This window comes from Leuciscus leuciscus (genome assembly GCF_965113295.1).
Source record: "Leuciscus leuciscus genome assembly, chromosome: 20".
NCBI classification, from domain to species: Eukaryota; Metazoa; Chordata; class Actinopteri; order Cypriniformes; family Leuciscidae; genus Leuciscus; species Leuciscus leuciscus.
The window spans coordinates 7,673,633-7,687,705 of NC_138744.1; the positions used below are offsets into that span (position 1 = coordinate 7,673,633).

General features: G+C 40.0%; 1 protein-coding gene across 2 annotated transcripts in view; it reads left to right on the forward strand.

Annotated features, from left to right (window-relative positions):
* The first annotated feature begins 720 nt into the window (after positions 1-720).
* The window catches only part of rbms3 (RNA binding motif, single stranded interacting protein), a 140,468-nt gene continuing 127,115 nt past the window's right edge, over positions 721-14,073 (forward strand). The window contains exon 1 of one of the 2 annotated variants that reach the window (XM_082149355.1): positions 721-1,957. In XM_082149355.1, the coding sequence (XP_082005481.1) occupies positions 1,883-1,957 (75 nt within the window). In that variant the 5' untranslated portion in view covers positions 721-1,882. The remainder of the gene's footprint in view (positions 1,958-14,073) is intronic. The other variant, XM_082149354.1, reaches the window with a different exon arrangement.

The window sequence follows — 14,073 nt, forward strand, 5'->3', positions numbered from 1 at the left end:
GAGTCTGTCCTAATGAAAATGTATTGTTGTTTTTCTCAATCGCTTTTTTGTTTATTATGTCTCACATTCCTTTCACTTTACTGCAGTCTTTGGGTCTTTGCTATAGCTCTCATAATTACTGCCGTCAGTCTGCAAACACTTAAAGCCTGCATTTTCTTTTAGCGCTAATTTGTCACGCCCTGAAACTGTCTCTTATGAACAGCCATATCTGCATGTGAACTTCTATTAAAAAAGCACTGTGAATACTGGTAAAAAATACCACAACGTCAAAACAATGATCAAAGTGCAAACTCAAACAAGAAAGAGGGTATAGGAATGTTTAGCCACAGATTTTTTTTTTTTTTTTTGCAGTCCAATTTTTCTACTTCAAATAATTGGCCACTGTAACAAATATTATTGCAGAGGTTGCGGGAAAAAAAAGCACCTGCTATGAAACTGCACACTTTCCCAGCACAGCATTTCACTTTCTAGATCCAGTGCTTTAGGATTATGGAAGAACGCAATTCTTTGCCATTTCTGCACTGCACTTATTTACTAGTATTAATGTCAGTGTGTCAGTATGTCAGTGTCTCAGCCAATGCAAAGCTACCAGCATGTTTCAGACAAGAGCAAAGAAACATCTTACAGTCATTTATGTTTTATTTATTGAGAAAGTGAAGTTAAAAATACACTCTGAGGATAAAAAGAGAGAGAGAAAAAAAGCTTGGGGGGAAAGGGAGATCAGATGAGGTACAGTCTGTGGTTGACCAGAAGGGGGCCTCGGCTCCTTGCTGTGTCGTCCTCAGTCTCCTCCCCCAGAGTGTGGGTGTAAGGGTAAGTCTTCCCCTTCTACACTACTGAAGCCGTTCAGTGGGCGGCAGTTCTCCCATGAGGACAAACAGAGATAGGCTGGTTTAGACACTCCCCTGGCTGGGAGTGGTTGCAGCCAGCCCTTAGCCCAACCCACCAGGCTGTGGAGGAGGAGGAACACGGCAGTGCCCGAGCTGATCCCTTCAATCTTCCCCACAGTGTGGAGCAGCCGGCAGCGCGCACACACACTCACACACTCTCACACAGCCACACACACTCACACTCACTCTCGCACACACACTCTCGCGCGCAACAAAGCAGGCAGACGAGGGAGGCGTGTAATAAAGAAAAGAACATCACAGAGGAAAAACAGTGGTGCTGCACTTGGAGTTTTCGGATACTGCAGCCTGTCTGGAGTTTGTGCTGATTCCTGTGTGCCTCGTAACCTCACGGCTCACGTCTGGTCCTTTCCTGCGGAGGGTTTGAGTCCCGTCAGCTGTGCGCACAGAGATCCGAATCCAACGACTGTCTACATTGCCGCTTTGTGCATCCGCCAGACGGGAACAAAGTGTGCGACTGGGATATCTGACAAGCTCCTCTGGGAACCGACGCTGCACCGACTGTCAGAGAGAAAGAGAGAGAGAGAGAGTGAGTGAAAAAGAAGGAGCAAGATAGATAGAAAGAGGGCAGTCAAGGCATGAGCAGGAAACTAGAAGCCGGTTTTCCAGAGAAGTGATCGCCACAGTGCCCCCTCCTCTTCCCTCACCTCCTTCCTTCCTTTTCTCCTCTCTCCTGTGCCGCTGCTCTCTTTCTACGCGCACACCTCCTCTGCTATCCCATCCTCGTACCTCCGCTGTCCTTCCATCACCTCCTCCTCCCCTGCTCCCGAAGACGCGTGAAGAGGAGAAGCACGGCGCACACACACGCTCGCTCGTGTCTGTATCATCTCATTCTCTCTCTTCATCCTTCCTCTGACTCCGTTCCTCACACGGATCTAGCCTCTAGCTGCGGAACCACAAGCGGAGGCTTTTTGAGTGTTGGATCCCACACGCGAGTCTCTGTCTCCAGCCACAGCCAGAAGGATTCCAGCTACATGGGCAAACGTTTGGAACAGCAACCAATGTACCCCCAGTACACTTACTATTACCCTCACTACCTTCAGACTAAGGTAAGGCACCTTGGTTATCTAGTTTTGTGATGTTCTGATTTAATGTCTCACACACTTCCTTGCGTACGCATCATTCTGACAGATTTCTGACACACAAACCACATGACCGATACTTGACATGGGCCGCTCTCTGGAGGTGCAAGAGTGCCCATTTATCAAGAATGCATGCACACACTCTTGCACACAAACTCACGATCCAGAGATTCTGTCCTCTCAGCTGCGTAGCCTGTGGTGGAGGGACTTGAATAATTGCATCCATCTCTCTAAGCCCCTACACCACCCGGACGTGGAGAATTGATTACCACAGGCTGATCGATAGTGCCGAGATGCTATCGGGGGCACTGGTGATCTTGGCCTCCCTCTGTGATTCATGAATGTTTTTATGCGCCGCGCCCCATAAGAGGCTGGCACTTGCGTTACATGTTTGAGTGAATGAAAGTGGAGAGAGAGCTATGATTGGATCAGAGTTAAAAAAATGGCTGTTAGAACAAAGGGCGTGAGGATGCATTTTCCTGATCAACTAGGGGTGAGTAAATTATGAAGTGCAAAAGACGAATGTGAGGGAAGAAAATTTATGGAAAGTCTTTTGGAGGAGTTGCTTGCTCAACGTTGGCCAAATATGCAAGCGTTCCCAAAAGACATATGATAAACGGCAGTGGCCAAGTCGCTCTCCATCAGCAAGTGTTTATGACCTCTCTCTTTCCCTCCTTTTACCACTGTGTTACACTCCAAAAATGTATTTAGAGCTTGGGAGCCAATCTCAACCATCAAAATCTCAGAGGAGCTTACAGAAAACGACTTGATTGATGCCCTTCATCACTAGTCTATACATGACACTGGCAACAGGCACCGTATTACCCATCAATACACACGCACACACACACTCCCCACTCCTTGTAGCTGCCTTCAAGGTCACGTCAAATTGGATCTTACCCACATCCGCTGTCTAATGAGTTTCTCAAGAGTGTCTCCAAGGGATGTGGGGGCTCGTCCAGAGCATCACGTCTTTGTCCTTCTCTCTTGTCGCAAACAGAAGTCCTTACAACAATAACTCACCTCGCTAAGTAGGGCCTGTCAAAGAGAACGCATGCATATTCAAAAGGTTTAGAATTGCGCAAAATATGTTGGTGATCCTTACCAAAGTAGAGCACTATGGCAAACACTGGAGCATCATGGGTAATGGTCAAATGGGCCGGTCTGGGAATAATTATTGATCTGTAGAATATTAAAGGAGATGGAGGAGGTTTTTTGGCACTGGGAGAGAGTTTCAGATTTCAGATATTCAGTCTCGCCTGTGAAGGATGGAGACCTCATGTGAGCACGGGTCAGTGTGAGTGCGATTGCGTGTGCGTGCGTGATTGGGGATGTAAATGGCCTGTTATTAATCTTGATTCTAGCGTGCTCTCTGAGTGGAGGCATTCCTCCGGGGGAAATCAATCATGAGGGGGAAGAGGGGCAACTGACACACAATCTAACCTCGCTCTCTCTCCCTCTCTGCCCCAATAATGCTCTGTGCGCAATGAGAGGCAAATGTTAAGCAGGGGAAATTAGGATGCTACAGTAAGCTGTTAATGTCGAGAATCAGTAATTCAGCTAAATTATATAAAGACCCTGGTATCAATTACATGTAAATTACTTACTTTCATTAAAGTAGGTTCAAAAGCAAATTAAATGTGGCTCAAAATTCACCCATTGTTTTATAATGTGGGTCATAGATATCACTGAACAAGAAATTTGGTGCAAACAAGATCACGCCTTGGGGCAAGATGTTGTTACACAAAGTAACAGGGAATCTATCTATCTGTAAAGCCTGTAAACTTTTAAACATCAATGCTTTTTAAAATTGGCTTTGTCAAGCCAACATTTAAAGCTTTTTTTATTTTAATTAGTCATATGAATTTTTGTCATTTTAATTCTACATTTAATTCCATTGAATGGAAATTATTCGTCCCTCAATTCAAATTCAATAATAGCATGCAACCCAAATCAATGGATTCACAAATCTCACAATGTAACTGTATTCCCCTAATGTGGATGTCTAGTACCGATATCACACCACTCTTTCCCCTCTCAGGTTTTAGCAGAACATGGGTGGGTGTATAAACGTGAGTAGTGTGTGGGCTGAGGTATCCTTGACAGAAGCCATACACCAGTGGGATATAAAATAGAATTTAAGGGAGGTAATTCCCCCCTGGTATTGTGTCAACAGAGGCCAGTGGGGCCCCGTCTTCCATTCAATCAGCAGCTAGAAGTCAGAGCTTTATGGTGTGTGTGTGTGTGCATGTGTGTGCATTGATGTTTCAAAAGAAGGGTAAGAGGAAGAGAGCCAGAACGAGCACTCAAATCCAGAGTCATGAGATTGCATATGCGAGCAAGTGTGTGTGTGTGTGTGTGTGTGTGTGTGTGTGTGTGTGTGTGTGTGTGTGTGTGTGTGGTGTTCGGTTACACTCTGTGGGGTCAGCTTTATGTACAGCAGAAATAACATCCAGTCGGCCGTTTAAACCTCTCCTCTCAGTGGGAGTGCACACTAACTGCCCTGCAGTGAGGTGACATGTGGCTTGCCAGCAATGTTCCAGCTGCATTATGGGAACGTTGCATATATGTGGCTCATTATATTTCTGCTGCTCTCAATGTCATTTAGGATTATTACGTTGTGATATTTACTCCGCTTGTGGATAATTACCAGCCTGATGCTTCATTTTCCTCTAGCGGCACCAATTTTTTACCACAACGGGGAAAATGCTCTCATCTCCCCTCCTCCAAACAACCTTCATCTGAATAATTAAACTCGTTAATGGACAAGCAATTTTCAGGTATCAACGACAATTTGATTTTCGGTATTCATTACCAATACTGTCATTAAACAGGTGAAAGGATAGATTAAAATCCATAAGCACACTCAGCCGTTTCACACGCAAATGACTCACTGCAACAAATTGAGTAATTTAGACCTAAAATATGCTTAACATTTTGAATAATTGCCTGGTTGTTATTTATTTAATTTTTTTCAAATGCGGTTATTTGTTCCATCAGATATTGTTGGAAGACAAATCCTGACTCCTAATCACTTGCCCTGTCCTGTGTTCTCCCTCCGAGAGTACAAGAATAACATTACTTGTAATAGCATTATGTGATGTTAGACTATTATACAGTTTCTAAAAATTCCACACAAATTGTAAAAAAAATTAATAATAAAATATTTGGGTTGTTTGTACTCTAAAGTATTTTTGGGTATATGAGCTTTTCTTGTTGGAAGCGAGCCATAATGACATGCACGGAAACATTAACTTACAAGAGCACAGGCTTTGTATGCGTGTGTGAATTATACATGTAAACACTTCCGTCGGGAAAGACTGTTTGCTGTAAGTGTTTGCCTGTAACCATCGAGTTGGGGATTTCAGATTTGCGAGAGTGCTAAATTATGCTTGTCCATGTGTAATTTTTCTGTTAGCATTTGAATGCACGTCTAAACCACAGATAGGGCCCTATGAAATCCATTTTATTTTTCCCCAATACGGTTTTATTTCCCCCTCCAAATTCTGTTTTCATTTTTCTATTTTAATGGTTTAATTAAATTGTAATATAAAGGATGTCTAAATTAATTGAATTCATAAAACTTGAATATATATATATATATATATATATATAATAATGTGCCTTATTTTTCCAGAAACTTTTAACCTAATTTTAACACCAAACTTTTAATACTTGCATTTTTTTTTTATCTAATACAAATTTATTATAAAAAAATCGATCGTGGTTATCAAATTAATGCATCCAAATTTAACAATTTAATTAATCTTTTAAAATGTAATCAAATGAAATTTGAACAATTCTTTTAATCTTTTGGCAAACAAAATACCGAACAACAGTGGATTCCTATTCACTTCAAAACATTCCTCTTTAAAACAAATAAATCTATCTATCTATCTATCTATCTATCCATCCATCCATCCATCCATCCATCCATCCATCCATCCATCCATCCATCCATCCAGATGATCGTGAATGTCTTTTGGAAAGCACGCATGCAGCAAACATTCATATTTTTAGTTCATCAATGTCCTTCTCGTTTCCTCCCTGTCTTTCTCTCATCTTCCCTCCCTTTTCCTCTCTCTCCCTCTCCTGCTGTGTCCTAGGCATTCTCTCCAGCCATCTGTTCAGAGGGGTGGGGTTCACTCTGAAAAGAGGAAGGAACATACTTGGCAAACATACCCATATAGGTGGATAAAATGTTATGCCCAAGACTGTCCTCGTTTCAGGGGTGAAACGCTCTGCATTAGTCATGAACATGAAAGGAAAAGAATACAAAGCGCACAGAAGAGCTGTTTGTAGCAGTACTTCAATATTTTCTGGCCCGTTCTGAAAGTGAAATGTGTTCTAGATTTTCACATCTTGCATCAGAGAGTAATAACTCTGATGTGCATCCAGTCACACAAAAACAATATAAGAATGTGCAAAAAGAAACTTTCATTGTCACTCACGCTGCTGAGTTAAAGTATTTGTACAATAGCATTGACAAAACTAATAGTTCTGGCTGTAAAATCTGATCCGATGAGACATGTAAATATACAAACAAAAGACCATATTTCGTTTTCATTATATTAATGCACCAAACTATTAGAAAAGAAAGCTTATTGCTCAAAGGTTGCTCTTTCATTGCTCTTTTAAACTTAAACTAAAAACGAATCGTACTGATGATTCAAATTCATCTTAATTCAAGCAGATCACATTCAATTAGATTTTACTTATGTGAATTTCACCTGGGAAAAATCACTGATTGATCCAATTAATCTTAAATGCTTCAGAAAATAAAAACAATTATCACAGGGCATGTTCACATGCTAAGTATAGCTTATTTGACTAAATTTAACGCATGGGAGGAAAATAAAGTATAATAATGAGCTATTTCTCATTAAGTGACAAAACACACACCACAGCCTTCACAAATTAAGCTCCACAACAGTAACCACAAAAACTCCCAACATGACAAATACTTTTCTAAAATCACTTGATTTCAACATTTACTCTTCTGATCCAGTTTCATAATAAACTTTATTTTCTATGGCGCCTTTAAAAGTCGCATCTCAAAGCTCTTCACAAGAATAAGTTTAATGCAAAGCATGCTGGGAACTTAAAATACACTGTCCAGTTTCAGTTAATGTCATCAGAAATTATTTACCGTATACTGTAGTTCCAACATAAATAAATTGAGAATAATGTACACATTTCACAAATTCAAGTGAATTGAAAGTAACCAAATTAAGTTTCAGCTAATTTTATTTAAAGGCATAGTTCACTCAAAAATGAAAATTCTGTCATTTACTCATCCTCACAAAAGAAGATATTTCGAAATGGCTTCAAATGTTTTAGTCCATTCATTTAAAACCAGTGAGGTCCAAAACAACATTGGTTCCCATTAACTTTCATTGTATGTACAAAAGATTTGTCAAAATATCTTCTTTTGGGTTCCACAAAATAAAAAAGCAATGCAGGTTTTGAATGACAATTACATTTTTGGGTGGAGTATCAATTTAAATAAATTGAACAAGCAGCAAAAAGGTTTATTTTTTTTAGTGTGTGGGATAGAAATATACTTATAAACTACATTAGTGCAATACTTTTATATAAAAAAAAGTATTTTTTCTTGTGCATCTGGTCAGTGTCACCTTTAAGCACTTCCAGGATTCATCCATGACCAGAACTCATGTGTGGTCCAGGCTGTAATGGGGCGACCTGAGCTATAGCTAGTTGGTTTCTATTGGCTTGAGAGAGCCAGAGGAGAAAGGCACCGGTCCTGAGGTAATGGCCCTGCTGCATTTTTAATAGAGGACCACTTTGTAACAACCCGAGCCTGATGTATTCTCCCCTTTTAAGGGCCCTGCCATTTCTTTTTTACACACAGCTTGCTTTTAGGCCACTGGCATAAGTGCTCGACAAAGCCTGTGTTCAGGGATAAATGGCCGAGGAGGAACAAGCCATAGCCGCGGAAGGCTGCAGCAACACAGGGACTCATTGACGTTTTACAGCCGGCGTCCAAACCAGTTTCTCATTGGCACTGTCGCTGCTGGACTTTGTGTCTTTGCATCTCTGAGAAAAACAAGGAACAAGATTTTTAGAGGTTGAGTGTTTAGCTGTAACTATAGATCAGTGTGGATTTGTAAAGTGATAATGTTTTCATTGGAAGCAGGGATGTGCTTGAATTGGGATTTTGGTTAAATGGATAATGGATAAATCATCTAGATGTATGACGGCATCGTCAGCGGTCGCGCATGCATGTGTGTGTGTGTGTGTATAAAACCGGTGGTTAATGAGCTTCAAGTTGTAATTAGCGGTTAGGAACGCTGCTTTTGCTATGAATTCACATAGATAGCAGAGAGGAACAGCATGTGCAGCTTGGCTTCAGTCACAAATGATAGCCACTCGATTTCAAGAAACAGAGGAGGGATGTAGTGCCTTTCAACCACTCCTGTCATCCCCTCTTCCACCCCTCCCGTGCGTTTTCATCTAGAGACTCATTGGAAAGCGTTTCCTCCTGAAAGCAACCAAGGACAGAGCAGGCGAAGTAAGGTGTCATAAATCCTTGAGAAGGTGCTCCTCATTCCACGGACCCCACCCCCACGCACTCATCTCCCACTCCAACCTTTTCCGTGTCATGAAAAGTACATGCAAGGACTATGCACACACATTTTGAGTGTTAAAAGAGCCTCCTATAATAGGATTCAGCTACAACGATTCTAACCCACCATAACTGTATCCAATTCTCCACGGTCTGGCTTGAAATCAGGCCCCAAAAAGGTACATTAAAGACCGCTCTGGGAAATGCCATTTGTTTTGGCCCCGATTTCAAACCACTGAAGACCGTAAAGATGCCATCTGAAAGGACTCGTTCCTTCCTTCACTTCCCCAGTTGGATAAAGACACTTTGGGGTCTCAAAAGTGCCCAGGGTACGGGTGATGATTCAATACAGATTTCCCCACGCCTGCGGAGGCTGCTCTGGGTTGGCATGGCGGCTAGCACGCTGCCTGGGATTAGCTTATGTAAACAGTGCTTTTGTTGGGTTTCGGTTGAATTAATTTGCTCGCCCCATGTGCTTTTATCAGGATAATTTGTGCGGCAGACACTCAAAGACTTGTCCAAACATATCCCCGGGCTCAAGGCTAAATACAGAGCTAGTAATGACACTCGAACGTGTGGCGTGCTCTTTCTCCAGACTTTCCATCATGCTAAATGTGGTCGCTGAGGTCATATGTTTTCTATTGAATGACAAGGTGAATCACAGCTTTAATGTATACCAGGGTTGTGCACATTTCTGAATTTAAGAATCGGTGTCCTTTCAATGATGAATGTAAATTTGAATTGAATTGGCCATAACCCACAGGAAGTTAAATGGGAATTACCACAAGTAGAATTTACTCAATTTTAAATTTATAGAAATTAAACGTTTTATTGCATTTTGGGATATGAAGTGCATAAATATATTAAATATAAAGAAACACAGTATACAATGCAAAAATTCTATTTTTGTTTTAATATTCTTTGACTTTAGTAATAAAATTCAAAAAATCTTGAAAACTGAATTTAAAAACGATTTAAATTTACATAAACTTTTGCATATTAAATGTCTAAAGGGATAGTTCAGCCAAAAATGAAAACTCACCCTCAAGTGTTTCCAAACTTTTGTGAATTTCTTTCTTCTGCTGAACACAAAAGAAGATATTTTAAAGAATATGGGTAACCAAACAGTTGATGGGCCACATTGACTTCCATCGTTATTTTATTTTTACATACTATGGGGCCCATCAACTGTTTGGTTACCGACATTCTTCAAAATATCTTTTTTTTGTGTGTGTTCAGCAGAAGACAGAAATTCAAACAGGTATGGAACAACTTGAGGGTGAGTAAATGATGACAGAATTAATATTTTTGGGTGAACTATCCCTTTAAATAGTTAAATACTTTAAGTGCAAAACAATCCGCCAATATTCAGTGAGAATTTTTTTAAATAAAAAATACATTATTTGAAAATTATTTTAATATCTTGGGCAGTGCTGCTCTCAAGTAAATTTATGTTGTTTCAAGGATTTTTATTTGTTTTTATTAGAAAAATAGTAACTTTCACAGTGTATAAAGTACACATTTCTATATGGCATTTCAAACAGATTCATACGTCTGTTATAGGCTTATAAAACCTTTAAGCTTTCAGAGAAAGGCTTTGTTTGAATTTCAATACGTTTTTTATTCAATTCAAACCCGAACTGGATTCTCAAATCAATTCTGAATGGTGCACAACCCTGTTAAATTCAAAAATTACAGTGTCCACCTGAGGTGAAGTCCATTGTGAAAACAGTGATGATAACTCTATTTGTTTGTACATGACTAATATATCCTCAGCTGGTCTGTGGTGGGTTCAGTGAACAGCTGTGCTTGTTAGCCATGCTAAGCTTGAAGGCAGGAGCCTCTGCTTTTGATGGTTCAGTTCACTTGAGTGCGTGGCTGCTAGAGGTGCTAGGTGGTGAAGAAACCAAGCCTGGACTTATTAGCGGAGCTATCTGTCACAGCAGCACAACAGCACTCTTGATTGCAGCTTCTAACGCTCCCTCAAACTGCAGTGTGAAACATAATGAGGGAAAGAAGGACAGAGAGGATTAGCACTGTGGGCAACTGAAGTTCGAGCCTTATATTATTTCCATACCATTCCAGACAAAAATGTGGTAACACTTTATTTTGTTGGTCCACTTTAGACATTCTGTTGACTATAAGTAACTTTGCAACCACACGTCAACTAACTCTCATTAGAGTATTAGTAGACTGTCTGCTTAATATCTGCTAACACTTTATTTTGATGTTCCCCCAACAGACATTCTACTAACTCTGTAACTTTGCAAGTACAAATCAACTTATTTTAACCCTAATCCTAACCCTACCAGTATACTAATACTCTACTTACACTCTAATGAGAGTTGCAACATTACTTAATCAAAGTAGTCAACAGAATGTGTTAAAGGGACCATCACAATAAAGGGAAGCCAAAAATTGTCTAAGATGTTTCTCCGAATATTCTGAGAAATAAAGATGCACAGAAAAAAAAGGTAATATTCTGAAATATTATTACTATTGAAATGAACTGTTTTTTTTTTGGGAGTAATTTATGATGGCAAAGCTGAATTTTCAGCAGCATTACTCCAGTCTTCAGTGTCAAATGATCCTTGAGAAATTATCCTAATAAGCTGATTTCGTGCGCAAAAAAAAATCATATTATCAATGTTGCAAACAGCTGTGCTGCTTAATAGTTTTGTGGAAACTGATCATTTTTTCCAGGATTCTCTGATAAATAGAATGTTCAAAAAACAGCATTTATTTGAAACAGAATTCTTTTGTAACATTTTAAATGTCTTTATTGTCTTTTGATCAATGGAATGCATTCTTTCTGAATAAAAGTATTAATTAAAAAAAAAAAAAATTCTTTCTGACACCAAACTCTTGAATGGTATAAGACATCTTAATCATTTCTTAACACTTTCTAATGAAATTCTTTTGAGTTTATATAATGAAATCTCTGACATGTGATTGCAGAATTCATAATGCTCGAATCCAGTTTGAGACATTTCTGAGATCTTCCAGAAAGCAGTAAGATTACAGTCTTTTTCACCGGACAAAACATCTGTGAAGGAAGTCTCCATTTTATGTCTATTTAATCTCATTGCTAGAAAAACAATGGAGACGTTATAGAAATCTTATTTGTGATTGCTACTTCCTGTGGCTCACTCCATTGTCATTTCCTGTCTCCTCACTCACAGTCCCTATTAGCCAAGAAGCAAATAGGCAGAGAATGAACAAGACAGGTCCATAAAGAGATGCAGAAGACAGAAAGGAGATGGTGCAGTCGTGACAAGATCCGCCCTAGAGATGTTACAAACAATGTGACCCCAGCGGTATACGCGCACACAATAGTTATGTGTCGTTGATTCGATGTGTCTTTTCAAAAGTTTAGGCAGCACTTTGCTGTTCGCCGCATTCATGCGCTGCATATTTTATTAGCCTCTCCAGTTTTATGAATGATTAAGCTCCTTTGTGTGCGCCGCTCGGCTGCAGCCAGGTCTCACCCTCAACTAGAGCATGCGTGTGAACCGCTTTTTCTGCGCATGTGTATCTCTTCATAATGCTCTTTCCAAAACAATGGGCCCCTGAGGGCCTAAACTGCCCAGTGTCCCAGGGTTTTACCCTTCTCGTCCTTTTGTGCTAGCGTGCCTTTGTTTGAAATGCTGGCCCAGACTTTCCCCTCTGCACTGAGATTGTATTTCCCAATGCTGGTCGTCGGGATGAGATGCATTTAGCTGGCTAAAGTGGTGCTAGGCACAAAAAAAAAAGTCTTTTGTAGAAGCACAAGCGCTTTCATCTCGCACTGCGGTATCCAGAAAGCAGAAGGGCCTTTTGGGGGAGGATGTTAAACTTTAAAATGTCTTTTAAACTTTCCGAGGCACGCATCTATATTCCACTACAGTCCGTCTGACTTCCATCAGCTTCCTTTTCTGTCAAAAAAATAAATAAATCTTGCACTTCAAAAAAATAAGGTTAGACACACACCACTGTAGTCGCAGTCTCTGATTGGGGTGTCATTATTTCTGCAAGAAATGGTGGCCGGTTTGACAAATAGGTGTGAGAGGAGAGAGGACACGGGGCATGTCAGAGACGGCGTGCAAATGGCTGTGCGGACACATTCCATAAGAGGACGTGTGTTTCGGTGCACCGCACAACAACTTCACACTAATCATCTCACTCACGCCTTAATGGCCAACATTTGTTTAAAGAAAACAGGGATGCCTGTACGAGCCAATTAGAGTGCATATTGACATTCATGAAGGGATGTCTTTCTCCTTTGTGTGGGTTTTTGTGTGTCTCAATGAATGACCGTGTGTTTATGGGGTTTCGGATTGAACTCGCGGACGTCGGCAGGCAGGTCAGAATGAAAGGTCGGAGAGAGTCTTGGGTCACAGTCACTCTAACTGTCCGATGATAATTAGACTGCAAACGTGCACGCACACACACACACACACACACGCACACACACAAATGCAGTACATCCTAGCCTTACTAATGAGCCTATCACTGTCTAAGAGCCGCATCTCATATCACACACACACACACACACACACACACACACACACACACACACACACACACACACACACACACACACACACACACACACACACAGTGAGCCTAATGGGCCAGCTCACTTTCTGGCCTCTTCTCCCTGATACACAACACTCTCAAACCATCAAGCACTGAAGATGGTCTGCTAGAGGAATTCACAGAAAAATACTGAAAAAGCCACAACACAGAATTAACAGGTCTGATGGAGATTTTTATTTATTTATTTTTGTGAGGAAGACAGCTTTGTGTGAAGAAGGTTAGGTTATAGGTTATTGTCAATCTTGACATCCGTCCAAGCTCTTTACTGCATAGATTCATTAAGACTAGGATCAACTAATTGAAGATTCAATACAAAAGATTGATTGAATAAATGATGAAAGAATTTGAACTATTCAATAGATGAACCATTTAATTTGAAACACTGTTGTCCAGGAATACAGTAACATTACAAAATATGATTACAATATACATTGGTTCTCTGATATATTCAATGGCACTAAATAATGGTACTTGTGATTGATAGATAGATAGATAGATAGATAGATAGATAGATAGATAGATAGATAGATAGATAGATAGATAGATAGATAGATAGATAGATAGATAGATAGATAGATAGATAGATAGATAGATAGATAGATAGATAGATAGTTAGATGATATATGGATAGCCTAGATAGATGGATAGATAGATAGATAGATAGATAGATAGATAGATAGATAGATAGATAGATAGATAGATAGATAGATAGATAGATAGATAGATAGATAGATAGATAGATAGATAGATAGATAGATAGATAGATAGATAGATAGATAGATAGATAGATAGATAGATAGATAGATAGATAGATAGATAGATAGATAGATAGATAGATAGATAGATAGATAGATAGATAGATGGATGGATGGATGGATGGATGGATGGATGATATATGGATAGCCTAGATATATGGATA